We start from the raw sequence: 26,164 nt of genomic DNA, 5'->3' as shown, positions 1-26,164 counted from the left end.
GACTTTTTTTTCCCCCCAACTGCTTAGCAAGTACATGTGCTAAGGTAATGCAAAAACATTTTAATATTAAAAAAGAAAATGAACTAAGAAGGAAAACTTGTTGCCATAATAAGTACAAAGATTCCAAAACCCAATTTAGATGTAGACACCATTTTACTGCTACCACCTGCTATTTTTCAGAGGCATTTTACAGCTTTAAAGTCTGTAGGTGCAAGAATTAGAGGGGAAAGGCTGGGGTGATCTTCTAGTTTTCATCTTCATTTTATCAAAGGGGTGATGACTGGACTATAGAAGAATGACTGTTTCCTTTCCCACTAGTAACTGCCTGGAGCATAATTTCCCCTTCAAAGCCTTGGTAAGAGCAGCTGGGGATAATGAACAGTGGTTAAAAGATGCTTTGTTTTACATCCAGCAAAAAGGATCATTAACACCTCAACTGTTTTTTTACCAAGCCTGTGGAAGGCTCCTGCTGCTGTTGATAATCACGGTAACCCTCAGGGTAGCAGGGGCAAAGGGGTGGGTAATTCACCAGAAAATGGTATTCACTGATTTGGATTATGTGCACCACTGCTCCTCTCCATTCATGTGCTTAATTAAGAGCTGACTAGTACAAAATAAATGAAACTGCAATTCTTCATTGGAACTATCTGGGGAGTAACAGAAATTTTGCAGGGAGGAGGGGTATATGCCAGAAAAACCACATTACTCTCTATTATATTTCTCTTCTAGACTTTGTCTTAATGTCACATCTGATTCTGAAGGGGCAAAGACTTATGAGTCCAAGAGACATTCTATTGAAATGGTGATACAGGAGAAGGAGGGGGGAGTATAGTTTCATCTTCATTTTATCAAAGGAGAAATAAAGGCCAGGAACTGTGACCAAGATAATACAGCTAGTCTAAGGTGCAACTCCAGTCATGCCAGGGAAAACCTCAGAAGGACTGCAGAACTATAGTTGGCTCAATCTGATTCACAATATTATTTCATATCATTCAAAAGTTCCTGTAAAAGTCTTTCTAGTGACCAGCTGGTTGATTGCCTGGGGGTTATTTCCATTTGTTCAGTCCCTCAGGTAGAGAAAATGGACTTGCTTTCTTTTGGTTCAAGTAGGCAGGTCTGGATGGAGGGAACTGAACTTAGTTCACAAAAGGTGCCAGAATCCACACTCTTTAAAAAATATGTATAAACTAGAGTAATGAGTCAAGGTTCCAGGTTTCTCAAGCTCATGCTTCCTCAACTCCGTCTCCACCTCAACGTAATGGCCGGGATACTTTTGTTGACTAGTTAAGACAGGTGAAGAGAAATCCTTAGTGGGGTCTATAATTCCCACAATCCTTTTGATTACACTTTCCCCATAAGCTTAAAAATAAAAGAACATGAACTCAAGGTTTATTTTAAATTACCAAAGTCCCTGAAGTAGAGGACTAGTTTATTTTTAGTATTAATGTGACTAACAATAGTTTTCATTATTTTGACTTATCCTTTTTCAAACTCACTTGCTCAGAAAGTTACAAACCCATACAGTTTCTACCAAGTCCCACTAACCATTAAGAAAGGACTTATAACAATAAAAGTTATGTGCACATGAAAAACCAGAGTAGAAAAATGTCATTCAGAGGTATAATACAAAGAGAAAGAAGACTTTCTGTGATTTAAATAATGTTTCATGTCCATGATTCAGGAATGCTTCTATTGGGAGCTATGAAATCAAGGTGAAAAAAAAAAAAAAAGAAATCAAGGTGAGAAAACTTTGGTATCCAAATTGGATGTTTGGGTTCTCTGCCATGCCATTTTGGCCTAGGCCTGAGGAGGAGGAAGAAATTCTCAATTCCAGATCAGTCGCCAGTCCCAGGGGTCAGGAGTGAGGACTAAGTACAAACATACTCAAGGTCTGACCTTGGACGACAGTGGGACAACCTGGGAAACTACTCACTTGAGTCAGGCTGGCTGTGAAGAGCCAGGTCAGCTCTATTGCAGGCAGGGCCTTTATGCTACAGACCCTCAGAAGACTAGGCATTTTAAGTGAGAGGCTGATATAGCTGGAGTTAGGTGACTTAAAAGGTTGTAACCCACAAGGATGGCAGTAATAGCCCTTAACACTATGCTTCAGATAATTGACATGACTCCACCTATAGGGCAGTAGGACTAAGTAAATTCCTAATAACTGAGGTTAGGAAGGATCTTAGGTCATAACTCATAGAAGAAGCTATAGGTTCTACTGTATAAAATACATGTACAGTATAGATCCAAGAGGCTGGGACACTTAGAGAGTGTGGCAGAATACATGGTCTTCAAAGATCTGCTTCTCTTTTGCTGGGAAGGTCTTGTCACATATTGGACAACTCAAACTAGGGGTCTGCAGGTGCTGCTCCAAGGCCAAGTTGTGATCAAAAACATCATCAGGAAAGTCTGATTTGCAGGTGGGGCATTTCTTGATGGAGAGCTGGGAGGAAGAACAAAGAGGTCAGTCTGAATGCCATGTATACATGGCAGAGACCATGTCTAACTTTCTACTGTATCCTCAGCACCTAGCATACTGCTCGGCAGATGGTAGGTGATCAAGAAACAGAAGATGAATGAGCAAATTCACATTTAGAGATACTCACTAGGGCTTTCTCTAACCCCAGGATTGAAAGGAAGCACTGGATATACCTTGTTTTGCTACCTGCTTGGTTCATCTTTCCTCCCCAGTCCTACCAAACTCAACTCGCAGGTAGAGATCTTGAACAGAACAATGATGTGAACACAACGGTGCTTTTTTCTCTCTACCCAAACAGGCTCTCTTAGCTCCTGGCACTGACCAAATTGATCTTGCTGAATTTGGAGTTATCACAATGAAACAGTCTCCCTATAGTTCTCCCCTAGACTGGATGGAGCAAGAAGGGAAATTTTCTCAAAGCTTTGATGTGGGCAATCTCATGAATCAAATACTTACCAGGCTTGGGGCAGAACTTTCTTGGATACCTGAGGGTAATAAAAAAGATTTCATTCAATGAAAAAGTATCTATGCACTAGAATGCATTCTCCAGCTGTGTTCTAGCAGCTGTTTTCTTTAACCCTCATCATTCCTCTTCTGATTCTTTAGCTCCCATATATATCATCTATTTCGATAGAGGGGATCTAGGTCAATGAGGGAAAAGAGGAAAAAATAATGAAGTGGCATTTTTAGTAGCCATTATATAATCAGAAAAAACAATAAACCTATTTTCAGTGTGGAGAAAATGAGATTTTAATGAAAACAGTAACAATTTAACAAGAAAATAGTCTGAGAATAGATTTTAAGACCAAATGCACATGAAGTCATTTTTTAAATGAAATGCTTAAAAGTAGTTTTAAGGAAAAATAAACTTGTACCACTGTCTATTGCAAAGATGTGATTGTAACTGTTAAAAAATATGACTGCTTTAAACTGTCCCTAAAAAGCAAATGAGGTCTCATGTTGCTTTTGGAGACAAAAAAGCAGGAAAGTTCCCTGTGTGGCAAGGACATCTGCCCCCAGGTCCATAAATGACAAGACTGGCTGTCACCGCCCCCCCATTTCCTGTCCTCCAAACCACCCAGGGGTCTCTGTGGAGCACACCCCTGCTACCCCTGGTCAGGCTGTGGGGGTGGCTGCCTCACCGCCCATCCTGGGCAGCAGAACCCGCCTCTTGTGCTTCCATTTCCAAATCTTAATTAGCTTCCTTGGCTCTGTGTATATCTTCTTCACAGAGACATTTCTCTGATTTATATATTTGGAATATAGCCACGGGACTCAATTTGTGTCTGCTGCCTCTAGGCGAATGATCTGATTTGCGACTTCTAGATTCAGATTTATTTCTCAATTAACACTTCTTGCCTGGCAATCTTTCTGTTGGGTACTCAGCTTCTGCCCAGCAAGTCTTAACAATGAGGCTGGTCTTAATTAGCATCTCAGATAAAAAAATTTAGTGGGGGAACGGGATGCAGGCAGGGGCTTCCCAGATTGAATGGCAAAGTTCTTACCAGAATATGGGTTTCCAAAGACAAGTCCTGGGTCTTGTCTTGTACCTCCTTGATTCGAAGTGGGCACTTGATATGACAAAGAGTCACAGTCCAGACCCATGTAACTCAGCAGTCTGCTGTTCTCTCTCTTCAAAAACTGAGGATAGAGTATTCACAGAGATATGTTGAAAGACAATAACAAAGAATGGCCACAAAGAACTGACCACGGATGCTCATTACAGGTAGCTGTCAATTAACAATGTGGCACCAGAGAAGTCTAAGAAGTGATAAACCTTTATTCTTTAAAAGGGGAAGCAACAGCTTCAATATTCCAAAGACCGAGGTCTTCTTTTTTTTAAGATTTTTTATGTGGACAATTTTTTCAAAGTCTTCATTGAATTTTTTACAACACTGCTTCTGTTTTGTTTTTTTTGGCTATGAGGCATGTAGGATCTTAGCTTCCCAACTAGGTGTTGAACCCGAAATCCTTGCATTGGAAGGCAAGGTCTTAACCACTGGACCAACAGGGAAGTCCCAAAATCTAAGTATTAATATCTGAATTTAAATATATACTGGATTTCATTTAGAATTGATGCAAAAAGGAATTTACAATCTTTAAATACATACCAACTGAAGTGGGTATAGAAGCTGTGTGGATATGTGAAGGTGGCAGGAGCTATATTAAGACTAAAAATGTTGTACATTATTGAGAGCAGAATGCTTCTTTAGTCTCCTTCCTAGAACAATTTTCTTACATACTGTGAATGTTCTTCTCATATAATTTTCCTCTCTTCATGTTTTATCCGATCAAATGAATATGCTAACAGAGTGAGAGAAAGGAAGGAAGAGAGGGAGGGAATGCAAGGAGGAATGTAAGAAATCAAGCTGCAAGGGAGACAAGTGACATTTAAAGTTCTCAGAAGAAAGAAAATTAGTAAACTTCTTAACATCTTCAGGGAGCTTTACTTTGTTCTTAACAAAGCTTCCAAATATCAGATGTTCTTTTTGTTGTAAGCTGTGTGCATTCTTCCTTTCCCATCTTCTGCACACCCCTCCCCAAAGGCCCACCCATGTTATCGACTATTTCAAAGTCAGGGTACTTAATTAAATTAAGAGGATGAGAATGACAGGACCAGAAATAGACCCCAAAGTCCTTCTGCAAAACTGAAGCACATTGGCATAAATGATACAATCAAAGGTAGAAAGGATGACTGAAGGCATAGCCCAGAAGCGTTATGGAGAGGGAGGGAATGCGAGATGAAGAATGGCTGGAGGTATAGATCAGAGGAGGAGCCAGAATGCATGGACACCTGCTCTTTGATGCTAGCAAGTATGTGAAAATGACTTCAAGTTCAATCTTTTTATTTGTTGCCATCATTGTCAATCAATTAATAATAATGTGTTTAGCATAGAGCAGAAAATAAATACTGGTTGAATGAATGAATGAACTGATGAATGAATGAATGCACAGAATTTCACGGGGCCTACCATGGGTCCAGCACTGGTACAGATCAGCACTTCTGTTCCTAGTTTGGCAGCAGAGAAAAAGGAAAATGTTGTGCAGAAAGAAAGGGGTCCCTTGGCTAAATAGCATAAAAATGACGTAGGTTATTATTTCCCAAATACAATACTTACAATAGCTGTGGAATTAAAAGCAAAAATAGTAACTTACATCTTCATCACAGCTGTTCCTTTCAAGTTGACTACTGCCATGCCAAACACGTTTCAGTTACAGAACAAAGAGTAGGTTTTGCAGTAGATTAGGAAACCAAATGAAATGTAATCTCTATTTAGGGAAACTGTTTCATCCAGTGTCCCAGAAAGAGCTCTTTTTATGTTATCACCAAATCTCTGGGTCATCCTGCTCCTTCCCTTTAAAACTCTTTTACACACTTACATCATTTTCTTCTTCCATTTTCTCTTTCTCTCTCTGTAGAACATTATATATCATCTTGTTCTCACTCAGTCTTTTTGACAGGTCCATGTTCTGGTCCTATCAAAAAAAAAAAAATTAAGATTAGGATCACATATTATAGTCTGGATCTGAGGTGGTTTACAACAAGGAGATAGTAGAGGATCTGGTTTCCAAAGTGATGGGACTGAGGTGGCGGCGAAGGGACCAGGGATGGGGATGAGTGGTACCATGGAGGGGATGCAGACTTACAGAAAAGTGACTTAACAAAATGCCTGAAGGCTTGGGGTGGCATCAAGATGCTGGTTTCTTTTGGGTTAGCTGGGAGTAAGTGACCAAAGAGAGAGTTAGCTTGGGAGAAACCTCAAGACTGACTTATCAGAATGAGGGATAGAAACCCCACCCAACCATGGAAACAATCATCTTTGTCTTGAATGAACACCTCACTGAATGCACAGTGAAGCACTGAGTTAGGCTGATGTGACTCCTAGTGTGAGGACAGGCATGCGGACTCAAGTTACAAGGAGGAAGAAGGAACCCTGGATGGCATTTATCCAAGGCTACAAGGAACCCAGACTGGGGTCTTGGGCTTTCCAGTACGATGGGTTCACCTGACTAGTTTCATGGACCCAAAAGTCATAGGCATGCTTCAGGGCTTCCCGTCTCCTACCTACATACATACACATGCGCATACCTCACAGAAACACTTAAGCTAATCTTACTAGTTGTGGGTTTGTTTTTTCAAGATTTTTTATTTGAATGCTGGTGCCCAAAATGCTGTGCGCTTCTAGCCGACCCTTAGGAAGTAATGCCAGAGGGGACTACCCGATGACAGTGCTGACTGGAGGCTCCTGGCTCCCCATCCCCATTGGCTCCTGCTGGCTCTTCTGGTCCTGCTTCACTTCCTCAAGAGGCAGAAATAAGAAAGGACTATCTGAGTCTGCACAGCAACCCACTCAATGGTTACAAAAACCTTCCCTAGACCCACAGCTAAGCTGAGGCTTCTATTTCCAGGGATCCCCAGACTGGTTTCTGGCCGCATACTCCATCCCTCCTCTTTTTGCAGAAGGATAATCTCTCTCCCTAACAAGGGTGTAAAATCCTAGTCCCAGAACTACAAACCTTCATACCCCTTGCTTCCTGGGCCCCACATCTCTGTCACCTACCCGTGTGGCAGCCCTGAGTTGCCTGATCTGTTTGTGGAGACGTTGACACTCTTTGTACTTCTCTAAGAAACAGGCTTTCCCGGCCTCTACTTTTGCCTTTAGGCGTTCCACCTCTTGTACTAACTGCTCCTCCACTGCTGTTTTCTTGTTCCTAGGCTCCTGAAGCATAAGATACGTAGTCCTCAAAGTTAGGGGCCTTTTAGATGCATGAGGAATAAAGAATGCTATCAGACAGCTGGGGAACCCCTGGGTCTTGAAAAGTATTCCATGAAAACCAAGGAAACCCATATCTGCCACAAGGAGGTTTAAACCTTTGAATGGCTATAGATTATTTACAAACAACAGTAATCTCTTTGCCACATCAGAGGTCACAAACTCAAAAGTGCCAATAGGAGCCTGGCAAGTAATACAATTGAATGGAGGAGCAGGATGCCATGAAAGTGAGACTGCAGCCATGTGGGGCATGCAGGACCCATTAAAAGGATTAGCAGTTACTCAGCTCCAGACACCACTGCTGGACGGGAATGTCGGCTCAAATGTTGCCAGAGCCTCTGATTTTTCAAGAAGCTGGAAATACCATTTTTTTTTTAAATGGGACATATTCCCTCCCCTCCCCCCCAATTTTTAAGTGTTGATAAGCTAATCAAGTTTTTAAAAGACACTATTTAGAACAAATAAAACATTTCTGTGGAATATACTTAATCTGTGAGTTACTGATTTTCAAATTTTGTTGAATCTATTCTTTAGTACATCAAGCTAAAATACACAGTAACATATATAGTAGGTACTCAATCATTGATTGGATAATGACTGACTGAATGAATGATGCATGCATGATATGAGTTACATTCCCAATAACTGGATATTCTCCACACATCAGGATTTCTCAGGTCCTTACAACAGTTCAGAAAATGGGATTTCTAGCACTTGTTATCACCACAAGGCCTCTTCTACAACAATATATTACAGGAAATTATTAGTCAATTAGGCTTTCATCACTGTGTTGCATAGCTTAGAATAATGTATAAGGATGACAACTGCTAACATTATAATAATATCAATTATAACAAAATTTGACTACTATAATATTTTCTAATTTAGAGCTCATTTTATAATCATTAATATGTCTGCCCCCACAGTAACTCTTTAAGAAGGGGCAGAGGTTATTCTGTGTGATTCCTTACCCAAGGCTCTATTTACTACAACCTGTCATGAAGTTTAACTTACCATATTCCTCTGTCACTCATCACACATTAGAAATGCCCAGCTCTCCTAAATAGTTTGTAAAGGTCAGATTCTCTGTCCTTTTGGGTACAGAGAAACAAGTCCAGAGGTAAATGCTATTCTAATCTGTCATTTACTCTATCACCTGAAAATAGGTCCTATCCTCTCCTTTCCTTAGGCGCCCTCCCACATAGCCACTCAAAGAGAGACGTGCCATTAACTCCTGTTGTTTCTTCGCTGCAGTAGTTTCTCTCTGCTTCATCTCCTCCACTGTCTGCTCGAGCTGCTTCTGGTGCTCCCTCTACAGAAAAACAGATGATGAGTACCACTGCTGGGAAAACACACGCACACACACACACGCATAAGCACAAGTGTGCATGCACTGGGGAAGGGCCTGCTAAGCTAATGAGCAAGACAGGGAAAAGCAAATCTTCTCTTATTAGCTTCTGAGAAAAGCCGTGAGATGCCTCATTTCAGATGGCTTCCCCTGAGACCTTTCCCAGAGCCTGTGATACCCACATATACAATAAAGAAAGAACAATACATATATTTTTTCACAAAGGTCAAAAAATATTATTTTCTTTCATGACTCTACCTGTTCAGTTAAACTGAGAAAGAGCTGGCCATTCTCCTCTTTCAGGTGCTCCAGCTGCTCCGTCTTATCTTGAACTCCCTGAACAAGCTTCTCCATTTCTTTTCCTTGATTTGACAGTTGAGCCTAAAGCAAAAGTAGTGAATACAATCAAGATATAAAAGAAGGAAACAAAAAATAAATAAATAAAATAAATAAATAAAAGAAGGAAACCTAAACAGGAACAATGCTTTTAAACATACAGTAACATTAGAGATGTGCTCTCCCCAGCAATTCCCAGCTATCCCTATGAACTTCTGTGTTCTTCAGCTCTACCTTACACCTACTGGAGAAGGGAAAGGCTACCCACTCCAGTATTTTTGCCTGGAGAATCCCCATGGACAGAGGAGCTTGGCGGACTTCAGTCCATCGGTTGCAAAGAGTCAGACACGACTGAGCGACTAAGCACAGCACCCTACACCTAAGAATCTAAGACTCAACTGAGTAAAACTTGACAAACTACCCTTTAAAGCCCCACTCTAAGGCACAGCCTCCTAAAAATGAGAGCAGTTCTGCTTCTACCCGCTTATCCAGTCTTTTTAGTAAGATTTTGCTGGGAAAAATCTTGTAGCTGAAAGAAAAAAATTAGAAAGGATATTGGGGGGCAGGTGGCGGTCAAGAATGGAAAACACACACTCTGAAATTTCAGTCTGATGCTCTGAGAAGTCCACCATTAGGCACCCACTACAATGCACTACATCTTCCTGGATCACCATAGTGGAGTGGTGGTGAGGCTAAGAAAATCTACTTTGGCAAAGGTTTGGCATAACCTACCTGAAGCTGATCCACCCTGACTCCCATCTTCTCATTTTCTGAGGACATCTTCTGGTTTTGTTCTTTCAGTCTGTGGAGGTAAGAGATGACTAAACAAAAAATATGTTGATTCTAGTTGAGCTACCCCAGACCATAAATGATTTAAGGCTGCCTTGGCCCTAAGCCTGCAGAGTTATTTTAAAATCCACTAGTCTCTTCTTCACTCCCGTTCTGGCTTCCTGACCTCAAACTGCAAGTGTTCACTACTTAAAACTAATACCTGAATTCATGTCATTTGTCTTTACCATTTTGATTCTAATTCTCTAACCTAGACTCAAAATGCTCATGAGTCAAAGAGGGAGAATCATACCTATCATTGTCCTAATAGGAAGACTGCACTAACACATTCTAGAAATCTAATCTGACCTTGCCTAAGGGTGTTTATAATATAGCAGCTCCTCCCATTCAAGAGTCAGACTCACTGAAGCAGCTCTATCTCCCAACAGTCCTTCTGTTCTTTCATTGTCTGTTCCAACTTCTTATTGATGCTTTTCAGGGTTTCCAGCTCCTCCTGTATATTGAAATGTCAAAGGGGCTGACTGATCATTTCTAAGGTAGTGTTTAGCATCTCAGGCAGCCAACAAATATTTATTGAGCACTTATAATATGTCAAGCATATACACACAGCAGTGAATGAAATATCCAAGTAAAAGGATTTTCATATTAAAATGTTAATATGTTCTTTCCATATTAAAAATACATTTACCTTAAGAGTTTGGGATTGACATATATAGACTACTATGTATAAAATAGATAACCAATAAGGGCCTATGTATATAGCACAGGGAACTATACTCAATATTTATAATAAACTATAAAGGAAAAGAATCTTAAAAACAGATATATATATGCATAATTAAATTATTTTGCTGTAAATTTGAAGTTAATACAACATTATAAATCAACTATATTTCAAATTTAAAAAAAAAGGAAAAATACATCTACCTTAATTTCTCTTCTAGTGGAGCTTATATTTGTCCATTAAGTCATTACACAAATATTTAACGAGTGCCTATATACACCAGACCCTGTTCTGGCACTGCAGACACAGCAGTGGACAAAATAAAATTTCTTTTTTCCTAGAAAAGTGCTGTCCAATAAATTCGGGAAAGTCACATATATAATTTAAAAAAATTTAGCAGTCACATTAAAAAAGCAAAAACAGACATGAAGTTATTTTATTAAAAGTATACGTATTTAATCCAGTGTATCTACAGTATCATTTTAATACATAAACAATAAAAAAGAAACACCTAATATACTAAAATCTGTGCCAGATACTAGTATAACAGAGTCAGATCAAACGAAAAAGTGGGTGCTGGGCAGAAACCATCACCCCCACTCACATTTAACAAGCACACATACCTGCTTCTTTTGGAGCGTGGCCTGCATGTCTGAGTTTTGCTTCTGGAGGCTGACACAGCTGTCCTTCAGCTCCCGGTTTTCTTTGCAAAGCTCCTTGTTGTGCTGCTCAATTTCTTCCACCTCACCCTACGTAAGAATGTTTCATAAACATGTATTTGGCTTTTTATAGCTCAATGGATATTCAAGTTCCGCTGACATGAAATTCTCATATGCTGGGATGGTGAGGGTCTAGCTGGTCCCCACTCACTGTAGTGACATCTGTGTACCCCAAGTGGAGGCAACCCCTCAGTAGGTAGGGAAGGGGGAAGAGAAATGTGTCTACCATAAGCGCTGAGCCTGCCATTACCAAGAAAGAAAAGATAAACAAAATTAAGCCACAAAAAGTTAAAAGGGGAAATGACAGAAGACTAATTTTTGTGTGTGTGTGCAAATACTTTCTTTCTCCTGTCAGACTCAGTTCTGTGAGACCGGAATAGGGTTTTAACAGATTCTTCATCACATCCCTAGTGTCCACCAGAGTGCTGGATGAAACTAGGTGTCCTGTTAAATAGCTGAGTAAGTAAATGAATCTAACTGAAAGACATTATACAAACCAGAATATATGCTGTGTCTCTCCTCAAAGGAGCTTAAAAAATTTACTGTAGTGATAAGATGTATACATGAAAAAATTAAGTAACTGGGAAAGTTAAGGGAATAACTGAATGCCAAGTGAGTTACAGAAGTTTTAGAGAAAGGAGAAATCACTTATTATTATGATTCTTATTAACACTCTGAAGTTATTCCCTTCTGATGGGGTTGAATGGAACTGTGTAAAAATTTCACAACAGTATCTGTTAGACATTCAACAAAGGCTTACTGACTAAAATTCTACCTTACCCTGGAATTGCTACTCTTAATGGCAGGAAGGGACAGAGATGAGATGCTTACAGACCTGAGTGGTAACAACCAGGATGTCCTCTTCATTTTCTGGACGGAACTGGAAAGGGATACTTGCTCCTCGGACCACACCATCCTGATCCACATAGCAGAACTGGTAATACTCGTCATCCTTGGGCAGGTAATAAGCTGGAAATAGAACATGATTTTTAACCCAAAGTAAGGTCTATTCAGAAAACTAAAAATCTGGAAGTCTCTTATCTACCCCAGAAGGCTCTATCTAGCTCAAGAGAATTAATGAGTCGTGGATGCTGTTTTTAATACTTTTGATCTAGTATTTTTCTCACCTTTGAACTGGACTTCCTGCTGTTTGGCTGATTCACTGTTTAGGTCGACGGGCAAAGTAACCCACATGAAGGTGTAGTACTCGCGGGTTGTCTTCCATCCAACCTGCAATGACGAGAGGCTCTTGTTCAGCATCTGAAAGTGCTCAGATTTAGGCTCTGTCTTCTGAAAATGCATCTTTCGTTATTTTAAAATTATAGTAGAATAAATTCATTATCATAAGATCTACCCACAATGGATCAAATCTTTTTGACTTATGATAACTACATATACAATTAAAAATTGGTATGCATACACATATACCAGTTACTCATATATTACTCATCTTAGAAGGAAACAAAAACTGGCCACTCAATACCCAGGATAAGAGTGCCAAATATTGTACCTCCAAGTCAGATACAGTACTGAGAGTGATTGGGAAGAAAAGTTGTGGGATTGTGAACTTTGATTCTGCTATCTTCTTATAATGGTGTACTTGGAACTTCTTAATCAAGAAGCATTTCTGATGTGCCATCTCTATTGGTTTGCCCTCTCCTGTGTCCAATTCAGTCTTGTCACCTATACCAACCTGGTTACATCACTGCCTTTAAAAATGGCTTTTTAAAACAATGTGTGTGTTGGGGCTGTATGGGTAAGAGAGTTCTTAGATCAGGAGGCACCAGATAACTAAGTCCAGTTTGTATGATTTTCTTGCTCCAGTATTTTTTTTAATATACGTTTATTGAAGATTTTTTGGTGATAAAGATTAAAAAAAATAATCTGGAAGTCATAAAGGCCTCTTCCAGGTATGAAATGTAGTAAGTCATAAGATATAAGGATGCTATAAAATATGCCTCAGAGCAGAAAGCTGGCAAGTGGGAAATATTCTCACTAAGTGTGAAAAGGGGTAAAAGATGTTCAAATCATATCTGGAAGATAAGAGCATACTGGAGAACAGAGAGGGAGTGAGTGTGTCTTCAAGGGGTGAACACTCAGCAAATAAGAAGCAAAATGACATTTATTGCCATATTTTGACTCTGCCTGAGCCCAGTGGGAAGAGCAGAAACTAAAAATAAATTCTATTTTTATATAGTAAGGAATCAGAGCATGGTTGGAAAGGCTATAAGCTCATCAGAACATACTGGGGCAAGTTTTAGAGTCTCATTAATACACATTCCATTGCCATGAGCACCTCTGAGCCACTGCAGCCTGTGGAGGGACAGGAAGCAAGAATTTTATGGAGCCTTCATTCACATCCTGGAGCTTCTTAATGCACTATGACTAAAATATCACCTGGGAAGGCCTAAGAATTACTACTGCCTTGGAACAAGGAAGCAACTTCCAGTCACCTGAGCTTTCTGTCCTTGGCTCCTCTGTCTCAGGAGTCCTCGTCCCCGCCTGCCTCTTGTGGTATGACCATGGAACATGGCATAAGAGCCCAGGTAAAGGACAGTAGGGAGCACAGGGCTCTATGTTGAAGGAAGAAAACCTGACTCCAAACCACTTTAGCTTTTATCATTGGTGGTAGCCTTCACTCTATGGAGAAGATGGAGCATGCTGCACATGCAGAAACATTTTGTGAGGGCCCCGTGGGTGCCAGGAACCAGTGGTGTTAGGGCAGATGAGGAGCTGAGGAGTAGGATTAAGACTACACTGCAAGAACACCAGGAACATTTTAGAAGTGAGCTAAGAAGGACAAGCATTGAAAAGCAGAGATATTACTCTGCCGACAAAGGTTCATATAGTCAAGGCTATGGTCTTCCAGTGGTCACGTAGTTATAATAGCTGGATCATAAAGAAGGCAGAACGCCAAAGAATTGATGCCTTCGAACTGTGGTGCCTGAGAAGACTCCTGGAAGTCCCTTGGACAGCAAGGAGATCAAACCAGTCAATCTTAAGGGAGATCAACCCTGAATATTCACTGGGGGGAACTGATGCTGAAGCTGAAGCTCCAGTATATTGGTCATCTGATGTGAACATACGACTCACTGGAAAAGTCCCTGATGCTGGGAAAGATTGAGGGCAGAAGGAGAAGAGGGCATCAGAGGATGAGATGGTTGGATGGCATCACTGATGCAATGAACATGAACTTGGGCAAACTCTGGGAGATGAAGAGGGACAGGGAGCCCTGGTGTGCTGCAGTCCATGGGGTCGCAGAGTCGGACACGAATGGATGAGTGAACAATAATAAAGGAAGGACAAAACTTCACATTCAGCCCTTAATTCTCTAATTTACTATCTGTTGTTCAAAGGAATTCAGCAGAAGAGAGGAAGAAAAGCAGAAGTTTGAGAGTCAAACAAAGGTCTCCAAACAGGGAGACCTTGGGAAAATCACCATCTTGCATATGTTCATTTTATTCATCTGTGCACAAGTAATAAAACTGCTTACCTCAGGGAGCTGCTGTGCTGTGAGGATTAAATTAGAAAACACACACCCACACACACACACACACACCCCAAAAAAAGAAGAAAGAAGTAAAGAAAACCTCATCAAAGACCTAACACATCAGATGTTCTCAAAAAGTTTGTGTTCTCTCTTTATTAGTCTTAAAATTTTCTTTCAGGCTTTAGTGGTGATGATTGGTGGTTTAGATGCTAAGTCATGTCCGACTCTTGCGATCCTGTAGACTGTAGCCTGTCAGGCTCCTCTGTCCATGGGATTCTCCAGGCAAGAATCCTGGAGTAGAGTCATTTCCTACTCCAGGGGAACTACCCAACCCAGGAATTGAACCCGGGTCTCCTGCATTGCAGGTAGATGATTTACCAACTGAGCTATGAAGGAAGCCTTTCAGGCTTTGGGGTAGGTGTCAAATCAATAGCTTTTAGGGAATTCCCTGGTGGTCTGGTGGTTAGGACTCGGCACTTTCATTGTCAGCGCCTGGGTTCAATCCCTGGTCAGGGAACTAAGATCCCTGCAAACTGAGTGGTACAGCCAAAAAAATATGATCTAAAAAAAAAATACAAACAATGCTTTTAAACATTTGTTTTTAAAAAGTATAATCCTTTCATTTGGTTTAGAGTGACGTCCTCGCTGGAAGTTGCTAAGGCTTGGGAATTATAAACAATCAGCCTGAGCAAAATGGGAAAAAAAGTTAGATTACCTCTGAGAAGCTATAAATAATTTTTAATCATTCTTTTTTCAATTATATATACCTTTTTTTCAATTATATATATATATAGCCACTAGCTAGCATATTGAAGCTACTTAATTTAAAGCATATGAAGCTACTTAAATTAAAATTAAATAAAATTTAAAATTATTTACTCAGTCACACTAACTACATTTTAAGTGCCATTAGCCACATGTGGTGAGAGCTTACTATACTGGACAGCGAAGTAGCCAGTATAGTTCCTTCCTAGAAATTCTACTTGTCAGTGTTAATCATAGAAAGTTCTACTGGACAACTTAGATACATGTGGGGAAGAAAAAAAATAGCTGCCATCTTCTTTCCAAGATAGAAAACATCCTGCTCTCTCAGGTTTCTGCTAGGCCACCTTTAGTCTAATGAGTCAACGTCCTGCAGTCTCAGGAGCTGTCAGGATATTCGCCAGTGTCCCTCTGCTTGTCCACTACCCCCACCTCTAAACACCAGCCTTGTTACCTCCAGCTTCCATCACTCTTTCATTTAGCTTGAAATTCCAAACAATTAAGAGAAGGAATTTGATGAGGGATGTGAATTAGCACCAGCTCCTACATACTGCAGTCAAGAATGATGTCTGATTTCAGGATGAACAGTGTTGGCAAACAAGTACATGACATACTGAGGTGTCAAAACAAAGGTCACTGACGCTGGAACTCTGCAGTGTAAATAATGTATGTTTGACCTTTATCTCCTATCTCTGGAAATAGGACAATTTGTCATTATGGTATGTGAATAAATGAGTGAGTGTATGTGTCTGTGGCAGGGGGAATGTTAGAGATAGAGAGAGACATGTGGGAAAGAAGGGGAGGTAGAGAATAAATGACTATAATAAAAAAGTACCATTTCTGTACTTGAACTGACATGGTGATTAGACACTGGAAGAGGAAACCAAAGGAGCTCATAAACTTTCTATTCTTGGAAATCTTCATAAAGAAGCAAGACACACTTATTCAGGAACAAACTTCTTGGATGCAGGGTATTAACTTTTCAACATCCTTTCCAGATTGGTAACACTCATATTTAAAAAAAATTAAACACTGTACTAAATAAGCAAGTGACATTAATTCACAGAAATTATGTAAGAGGCCATCCACCCCAGTCAGGTCATAGATGAATATTAATTTAAAACATATTTACATTTGGTTTTTGAAAGTGTAATAAAACTTGGGGACTATATGATTTGCTATTTTAGCTCAAGGCTGAAATTAAAATTTGAGTCCTATAGTCCTGTTGATGTGTGAAGGGGGAAGTGCTAGGGAGCTTAGTTAGGATTTTAACATTGGTCACACATATATGCAAAATGCTTATAATACAGAGACAGACACACACTCAGGCAACTAAGATTCACTTCTGGTTCCTAATCATTTGGTACTAAATTAACACTTACTCTAAAGATGCCAATCCAATCCTTTCGACGGGGAATGAAATGTTGGGTGAGGGTGTAATAGCACGTGATGTCCCCCCCAGGGATGTAGAACTTCTCCACACTGTTAAAGATGACCTGAGAGAAATGACAGTGGTCCAGCAAGACAGCTGATGTGGGGGGATCTTCTACTGTCTCTTCCATGGTAGGGGTCCTGTTAAGAGATATAGGATAGAATAAGGCTCAAAAGGGTAGTCTGAAATGCCAGAAATTTCTGGGCTCTCACCCAGGGAACATTCTGTTCAGGGCAAGTCAGGAAAAGCAAAAGCCTGACAAGTATTGAGATCACACAACTTGCTTTCTGTTTCACTATGAGCCACTTTGCATTCACAACTTCCTATGCTCTAAGAATTTTCTGAGAGTATCTTTGACCTCTTCACCACAGGCACCACCATCCTCATTATATCCTTATCCTCTGCTCATAGCTAATTTTCTCCCTTTCTTCTAAATGCTTTAAGTAAGGCAGCCTTGAGGTCAATTCCCTGAGCTGGAACTGTAAGACTTAGATTCTAGATTTTTTTATCCCAACAAGTCCTGTGACTTTTGGAACATCAATTTCTCTAGATTTCAGCTTCTCTAGTCAATTCCATTCATCCTGTAATTATCAGATCCTTCTTAATATTAAAGCACTCTGCTAGGGGCTGGGAATGAGTGCAGAAAGATAGGACTAAGAGAAGATTATTTGACATGCAGTGGTGACAAGCACAGGTTCAGAAATCAAAACGCTGGAGTTCAAATTCCAGCTTCACCACCTATAAAATGCATGCCCTTGGGTAATTTATTTAACTGGATTTTGCGCATGGTTCCTCATCTGTAAAATGGGGCTGATAACATCTACCTTATTCTTTGTGTGTATGTGTGAGCATTAACTGAAATATAGGTATACCTTGCAGATATTGTAGGTTCAGTTGCAGACCATCTCAATAAAGCACATACTGGATAAAAGTGAGCCACACAATTTTTTTTTGGCTTCCCGGTACATATAAAAATTCTGTTTACATTATAATCTATTAAGTGCTCAGGAGCGTTATGTCTAAAAAAATAATGTACATACCTTAATTAAAAATATTTTATTATTAAAAAGTGCCAAAACCAACATCAAAGATGACTGATCACAGATCACCATAATAAATATAAAAATAATGAAAAAGTCCGAAATATTGCAAGAATTATCAAAATGAGACATGAGTGAGCAAATGCAGATAGACAAATGGTGCCAACAGACTTCTTAAGATATGGTTGCCACACACTTTCAATTTGGTAAAAAATGCCAAAAGTATCTGTGAAACACAATAAAACTAGGCATGCCTATAGTAGACAGTGACTAGTCCTTAAATCAGTACCTGTCATACAGTAGGCAATTCACACAAAGTAAAAGCATGTTTAATTGCTAAGTTATGTTCAACTCTTTGTGATGCCATGAACTGTAGCCTGTCAAGCTCCTCTGTCCGTGGGATTTCCCAGGCAAGCATACTGGAGTGGGTTTCCACTTCCTTCTCCAGGGAATTGAACCTGTGTCTCCTGCTTGGCAGGCAGATTCTTTATCACTGAGCCAACTGGGAAGCTCCTAAAATCATGCTGAGTGACAGAATAAAGGACTTGGACAAAGTCTGCATAAAGAGAGGGCTTAACAGACGTGATTATTACTTCTGTGGGTTTTTTTTTTTTTCTCTTTTCTGGCATACAGTCTTTGCCCTCAAAAGGGCTGCAATCCGATATGGAGGTTAGATGAGAATTTAAGTGACTGCCAAATGGATAAATACACGCAAAATGCTCCTGGGTTCAAAACAGAGAGAGACGAGACTGGTTAGGGAAATAAAGAAAAGCTTTGAGCAGTGAGTGGAATCCTGGATAAGTCCTCAAAGAAGATTAGGGTTTTGACAAGTGTGTTTGGGGGTGAGGAAACTTCAGATGAATGTAACAGCATGCATAAAATCGAAGAAACAGAAAAATGCAGTCCATGTTTGGAGGACAGCAAGCAAGTTTGGATCTCTACAAAATGGAGACAGTAAGCTGTATTTCACCTTTCGAGGTCATAGTACACATAAAATGTGATCAAGGGTGGGGAACTATTGAGGAGAAAAAAACAATACGTAAAAGAAACAAAGTCTTTAGAACTGTCAGGACCTGATACTTCCTGCCCTTCAAAAGTCACATGTCCCATGTTCTAAATGCCTCCTTGGCCTAATATTTAGTGAGTCCATGTTACTCAACCCTCAGCTGTACTGGGAAATGAGAACAATACTGCAGCCCTACACAGCAGATGAAGAAAGAGCTGTACGTATGCAAAAACGACATAATACCTTACAGATTCAGCTTCTAGAACATGTTGGAAGATTGTATACACACACATGCAAACACAACTTAAAAAAATAGTCTAAGTACAATAACCAAAAAACACAGTAGCTCTTCTGGCTCTGCCCCACCCACTTATTTCCTGGCTTTATTTTGAACTCTAAGCAAACAGGCCTCCTCTTCCAGCTCCCCAGAAGTAAGTTTTTTCACAGAGAAGGCAAGAGGACTTTGAGGTACTCAACTGTCTGTTCTTGGGACTGAATTGAGGAGCTAAGAAATGTATTGGCTTTCTGGTTTGTGACACAGTTTGGCATATCCTCAATGTCAAAACTCAGATCAGTTTCTCTAAGGAAAGGTCACATTCCAGTCTAGGCCAGTACTTGTTCCTCCTGATAAGCTGTGGCCTGCTGATCTGATGAATGCTGCAGAAGAATGGGTAGGGAGATTTTTTAGCTTGCAGACCCCTGTCTTTCCTAGTGGTCTTCAGTCCACTGGGGCCAGCACAGCCCCTGGGTCCTAAGGCTGGAGCACCATTTATCCGAGCATGTGACTTGATCTGTGCTTTACCATGGATAATGATCAATACCTCAGGTAAGAGTGACTTCAGGCCCTGTCTCTCAATTAACCTAAGTACCATCATACTCTCTGTTCTCTTCCTTCATAACACTATCATAGCTGTATATACAAGACTAATGCTAGCCCACAGTAATCACTAACTAAGTACTCACAGAATAAATGAATGAATAAGATATGCATGTAATTCCTCAAAAAGTGAAAGGAAGGAGCTTTGTAGGTAAACAGTGGTGTGTATGATGGTGGTGCTAATTCTGGTCTTTAGCCCTGCTCCTAATTTGTTCGGTGTCTTTGGAGAAGCTGCTGTTTCTCAGTTTTCTCTTTTCTAAAACACAGTGAGGAGCAAGTTCTGGTGGCTAAATGGTTAGGGTTCTGGGTTTTTACTGCTATGGCCGGGATTCAGTCTCTGGTTGGGGAACTGAGATCCTACAAGCCACATAATGTGGCCAAAAAAATAAAAAATAAAGTAGGGTAAAGAGATGAAAATCTCCAAGTGTTATGTCAGTTCTTGGTACAGCTGGTTCAGCGAGCAGAGCTGGTTCAAGTGGCGCGGTGCCAAAAAAATAAAAGGCACAGATCTGATTTCCTTAAGGACCTATAAAATTCACACTCCATTACCTGCCTTCCACACACTCAAACTCTGGCATGATGTTTTGCAAATGTATGCTGCTCTGAAAGGCAGAACCAGTCAAGGGTAGGGGAGTTTGGTACTGCCTCTCTTTCTTTACTAGAAAAACAATCAATCTGTAAGTTAGCTCAGAACAGAACACTGAAGAAATGACAGCATATGTACACAAAATGACATGACAGAGCTCATGCTCTGAGGATTGAGTGTATAGCCAATGGAATCTTTGTTGTTGTTCAATCACTAAGTCTGGGTCTGAGTCTTTGTGACCCCATGGACTACAGCACATCAGGCTTCCCTATCATTCACTATCTCCCAGTTTGCTCAAATTCATGTCCACTGAGTCAGTGATGCCATCCAACCAACTCATCCTCTGTCGCCCCCTTCTCCTCCTGCCCTCAATCTTTCCCAGCATCATCTTTTCCATTGTGTTGGCTCTTTGCATCAGGTGGCCAAAGTATTGGAGCTTCAACTTCAGTCTTTCCAATGAATATTCAGCATTGATTTCCTTTAGGATTGACTGGTTTGATCTCCTTGAAGTCCAAGGGACTCAACTCTCAAGAGTCTTCTCCAGCACCACAATTTGAAAGCATCAATTTTTTGGTGCTAAACTTTCTTTATGGTCCCACTTTAACATCTGCACGACTACTGGAAAAATCATAGCTTTGACTATATGAACCTTTGTCAACAAAGTGATGTCTCTGCTTTTTAGTATGTTGCCTAGGTTTGTTAGAGCTTTTATTCCAAGGAGCAAGCTTTTTGATTTCAAGGCCAATAGATGGGACTCTGACATAGTTACTTTCTTTTTTCATCTCAGTTTCCGAAATGATTAAGGTCCTCAGAGGAGGAAGGCAATGTATTTTACAATGAGTCTCCTGAACTGGCTCCTGGCTTCTAAGAAAATCTGACACATTTTCATCTAACGGGCATCTGAAGACTAATATACCTCTCCTAGGACTGTTCCATGAGGACATAGATTCTCTTATATTCTCCTGAAGAAAAGGAACAAAAAAGCCAGTTCTACTTCTGCTCTTTCTGAATGAATCTGTAAACTACACTGATAACACTTTTTAGCAGAAAAATTAAAAAATGTTTTAAACTTTGTTAGGTTCTAACAATGCAAATATTCAACCAAATCATCTCATCAATTTTCCTAAAGAATTTCCATTATGCTAAATCAGGAAGAATAACCTTATTTAAAAAAAGACAAAACTAAAATTCTACCACACAAATGTCCAACATTTTTCTTAGCCTTTTATACCAGTGGGCACATGTTTCATGAGAAATATAGACTACAGATAAGTTTCCCTGGATTAGTTCACAGAAAGCAAATACATCTGAAGCCCAGAGAGAAATGCTAATCAATTCTTCATTTAGGAACAGTTAAAAACAAAACACACATTCAACCCAATTCCTTCATCCTTCTGCTTACTTAACTTTCTAAACTACTGCTGCTGCTGCTGCTGCTGCTGCTAACTTGCTTCAGTCGTGTCCGACTCTGTGCGACCCCACAGGCGGCAGCCCACCAGGCTCCCCCGTCCCTGGGATTCTCCAGGCAAGAACACTAGAGTGGGTTGCCATTTCCTTCTCCAATGCATGAAAGAGAAAAGTGAAAGTGAAGTCGCTCAGTCGTGTCTGACTCTTAGCGACTTCATGGACTGCAGCCTACCAGGCTCCTCCATCCATGGGATTTTTCAGGCAAGAGTACTGGAGTGGGGTGCCATTGCCTTCTCCATCTAAACTACTAGCAATTAGCAAAATGGATGAACTGATTTGAATCCCATTCCCCCTGGCCCTGCAAGACATGCTTCCACAAAACTACCCTTTAGAGAACACTGACAATAGCTACTATGGGCGTGTAGATGGCCCTGAGATGGGGAGCAAAAGCAAAGATAGTCACTGGACCTCAGATTATTAGAGCCACTTGCTATAATCCAAATTTTCCAAGTTCATTCTAGTTCCTTACCTAAAATCTTTGAGTGACTTAAGTAAATTTTATACCCCCAGGAGACTTTTATTGCCTAATTCACTAATAATTGTTTGGATTTGTTATCTAGCTTATTCTAAGCTTATTCTAAGCAGTCTTCATCCCATATACCACATCACTGTGCCCAAAGTACTAAGGAAAAACAGAGAAACAGTTCTGGGCAACCAGAAGAAACTGCAAAAAGCTCAGAGCTGTGTACTCCATCTCCATTTTCTTTCATTTTACTTTACTGAGATTTTATACTTTTTCTGTGAAGAGGGTGATTATGCTAACCCTTGAAGTGACAAGGGCAGTGACAGTGTTTGATGTGTAGCAGAAAGGGAACTAAGCTAGGAGCCAAGGGACCTGGGTCCATTAATTCTGCCACTAACTAGCTCTGAGATCTTGGCCAAGTCACACTACTTTTTAAACCTCAGTTTCTTCATCTGTAAAAATGCATGAAAAAAAAAAATGCATGGATCAGGCAAGAAAATCTCTAAGAAACTTTCCAGCTATAATGATGATCCCAAGTGAAGGAAAAAGGAAGTGAAGACAGAGTTTAACTGTCTTCATATAAGAAAATGAGGAAGCATGGTATTATATTAATAATAAGCGCAGTCAAAAATTTTGAAGAGCCTTATTTGTACTCTGACTCCAAAGTCCGCAGGATGTGTTAGGGTTGTGTAACTCTTACTACCCTTCTCAGAGTCCTTTCCACTCCACAGATGTCATTTCTGCAAAAGGGTAGAGTTTCAGATAGAGGCCCTCTGAGAGCATCTGTGAAACTGAGTCACCTGGATATTCCTTAATCACTAAGGATATTGTTTAATCATTCCTTAATCACCTACGTAATCTACAAAGGCCTACTGTATTAAAGTCTTTTGCTTTTAAAGGTTTTTGCAGTCGTGTAGTTGTTATTATATATTATATTATATATTATTATATTATTCTACTCCGCTCCAACCATGGCTACTTGTTGGCTTACATCGGAAGCAAAGAACCGGAGGGATAGAAAAAAGTTTAAATGCCCAGGAGGGTTGAACTCAATAAACAAAAGTGGGAACATTATCCCCACTAATGTTGGAGCTAAACTGGGGGGAGTGGTGTGGGGGGGCGGACTCCAGGAGATCCATGGTAAAGAAGCAGGTCACCGCACCCCAGCTGCTCTCTCTTCTCAGCTGTCTAGAACATCTCCTCCAATTACAAACGGCAACTGAGCGAAGGGGCTTCAGTGATCAGGCCGAGGAAACTGAGACCCAAAGAGAAAGTAACTTGCCTAGGGTCACTGGGCAGGGTCCCGCTTCTGCCACCAAGTCGACCGCGATGACGATGACGTCAAGCACCGGAATTAAGGAGCCAGCACGACCTCGGCCGGCGAGGGGGGCATGACGCCGTGACTTCAAGACCCTCACTCGGGTCAGAGGATTCCTTCTGTCCCAGGGACCGCCCACGCGGCCCCGGGCACTGGAGCCCTGCCCTCCTCGGCAGAAAACTGCCCTCAACCCTCCAAAGGCCGCGGAGAGGCTCCAGGGGGCCCATGACGTCACTCCCACTTACGGTCACCCCAGAAAGATGAAAGGAGGTGGAAACCGAAACCAGCCGCACCTCCGCCCGCCCATGGCCCTTTCTCAGGACTGGAAGTGTGAAGGCGGAGAACCTGAGGGCCCAACTGTCCCTAGTTGCCCGCCTTCGCGCCAGAGACTCACCAGGGGCTGCAGCCAGCGGCAGCGCAAACAGCAACAGGGCACAGACGGGGACAGAGGCGGGGCTAAAAAGCCAGGGACGCGCTGTCCTGTCCGACCACGCCCATCACGTCATAACGGTCGGCAAGTCCCGCCCTCACCGCGGTGCTTTAGGGGACTTGTAGTGCTCAGGTGCGTGGGTTCCAGGGTTTTCCGTCACCTTGTGTGTTCCGGAGCAGCAATCACATCCCAAGGAGCTTATTTCTTCCCCTAGAAGGAGACATTTACCTTGATAAATAAATAAATAAAATAAAATTCTTTCAGTTTTGAATGAGTAAGCTCCATACATTTGAAGGGCCATTGAAAGACCATCTTCATTTTTCTCCTGTCTCCACAAAATACTTCCCTAAGAGTTTTACAGATGAGAATGCCTTTGGCATTTAATCATGCCTCCCACCTGCCCAGGGAGACCCAGCAATCTCCCTGGGTGCCCTAGTTTGTGGTTCATCATTTCCCCTCTAGGAAGAAATTATTCTTTAATTTGACTCTGTCAAAGTAGTGCTCTTCCTAATTGGGTTAAGAATAAACTCAGCAAGAGTTCCTGCTAAGTCAGTTTAAAGAAAATTCCCCCACCTTTTGATATCTGATGAAACCCTGGCCTGTCTTCAGCAAGAATCCTGTAAGTAGGTTTAGCAACAATCCTCCCACCTTGATGTCTTCTCTTAGCAATTTTCCATCTACTTGTCCTTATTGTATTTGGAGTCTAGTGCAGTCTCTCTCCTTTAGTATAATGTACCCATTACAATAGTCCTGGATAAAGTCCCTCTTTTATCATGTCAGGATAATTATTTCTTAACACGGAACATGCTGACTATGGAAGATTAAATTCAGAGGTGCCCCTTCTCCAAGGTGCAGCATCTATCTAAATCTGAAAGATAACTTTTCTGTGTCATTTAACTGGGGAACTTATGCTCCCGAAGCCACTTGAGGTTTCAGGCAGGAGAATGAGCGTTTCTAATTCTGCCTTCTCACAAGATTCCTGGCACTCAGCTGAGATGAAAGGATGGTGGGAAATGATGAGTAAACCCAGGAGAGGGGTTTCTGTTGAAAGTTCTAATTACCTTCTGGGTTACCAAAATAATACTCTTCTATCTAAAACTCTGTCTACTGTGGTGAGTGATCTCAGAATCCTGGATATATTTCCATTAATGTTACTTACTAGTTTTCTGAAAAGCACTAGGAGTTGACACCTCCTACACACACACAGCTTACTGTTGAGGTGGTGGTCTTCCTTATATGTGGTAAGAATAAAATCAGTTATGTCTTATCAATTGGTTGTTTTGTTGATAGTTTGGGGAGCTAAATTTGACAGCATAGAAGAAAAAGATCAATCTGATGTTTCCAATATAAGTGTCAAGGAAAGTCTGCAAGTACAATCCTTTATAACTGAACATTAAAGAAAGGAGAATTTATATTTAGACCTACAAAGAAAATCTTCCACTTCTATCTTCAACTGCTAGATATGGGGGCTAACTAAGACTGGAGATTAGGTTACTCCACTGCCTGACACAGTGGGTTATCTCATTTAATCCTTATAAGAGAAGCACTTTTACTATCCCCATTTTATAGTTGATAAAATTGAAGCTTAGAGAAATAAAGTTACCTACCCCAAGGTCACACAGCTAGTTAGTGCCATAAGAAGGCTTTGAACCCAGCATTCTGATTCCAGTGTACTCAATCACTATACTCACTGTATTTTTCATGAGAGTTCAGTAATCTGTAAGGGAAGACAAACAAACACATAAATGAGTTTAACACCATGATACTGGCTTTAGGAGAACTGTAATGGTGCTAAAACAAAATTGACTTTTCCTAGGGCCAAGAAGGAAGCTTTCAAACAAGCGTTAAAGAAAAAGTTATTCTGAAGCCTGTTAAAATGATAACAAGATTTTATTCAGAGCTATTACAATAGAAACATTGCAACAGGGGAGAGAGATTGCGCTCAACTCCAAATACAATAAGGACACATAGGAATTCATAGTCATTAAGCAGAGTGAGGGGGTGAGTAGATGCAAAACTACTGAAAGGACTTGATACCAAGGGTAATGAGGTTTCTTGCTCAACTGACTTAATAGGATTTTTGCCAAGGTCAGGCTAGGAACTGATTAGATATCAGGGTGGAG

General features: G+C 40.7%; 1 protein-coding gene across 2 annotated transcripts; it reads right to left on the bottom strand.

Annotated features, from left to right (window-relative positions):
- Window positions 1-1,388: 1,388 nt before the first annotated feature.
- Window positions 1,389-24,138, bottom strand: CALCOCO2 (calcium binding and coiled-coil domain 2). Of its 2 annotated transcripts, none has more exons than XM_065909171.1 (13): window positions 24,006-24,138; window positions 16,805-16,994; window positions 12,298-12,400; window positions 12,006-12,139; window positions 11,075-11,200; window positions 10,132-10,220; window positions 9,671-9,740; window positions 8,861-8,983; window positions 8,480-8,566; window positions 5,861-5,956; window positions 3,985-4,120; window positions 2,936-2,964; window positions 1,389-2,443 (listed from the first exon to the last, which is right to left on the bottom strand). In XM_065909171.1, the coding sequence occupies exons 2-13, from the start codon at window positions 16,982-16,984 to the stop codon at window positions 2,264-2,266; spliced, it is 1,353 nt and encodes a 450-aa protein (XP_065765243.1). In that variant the 5' UTR covers window positions 16,985-16,994; window positions 24,006-24,138; the 3' UTR covers window positions 1,389-2,263. The 2 variants fall into 2 exon arrangements, with proteins under 2 accessions (XP_065765243.1, XP_065765244.1); XM_065909172.1 differs by lacking the exon at window positions 24,006-24,138 and adding an exon at window positions 23,576-23,760.
- Between the last annotated feature and the right edge of the window lie 2,026 nt (window positions 24,139-26,164).

Source organism: Muntiacus reevesi, chromosome 18 (assembly GCF_963930625.1).
Source record: "Muntiacus reevesi chromosome 18, mMunRee1.1, whole genome shotgun sequence".
Taxonomy (NCBI): Eukaryota; Metazoa; Chordata; class Mammalia; order Artiodactyla; family Cervidae; genus Muntiacus; species Muntiacus reevesi.
This window is presented reverse-complemented; position numbering and strand designations above follow the sequence as displayed.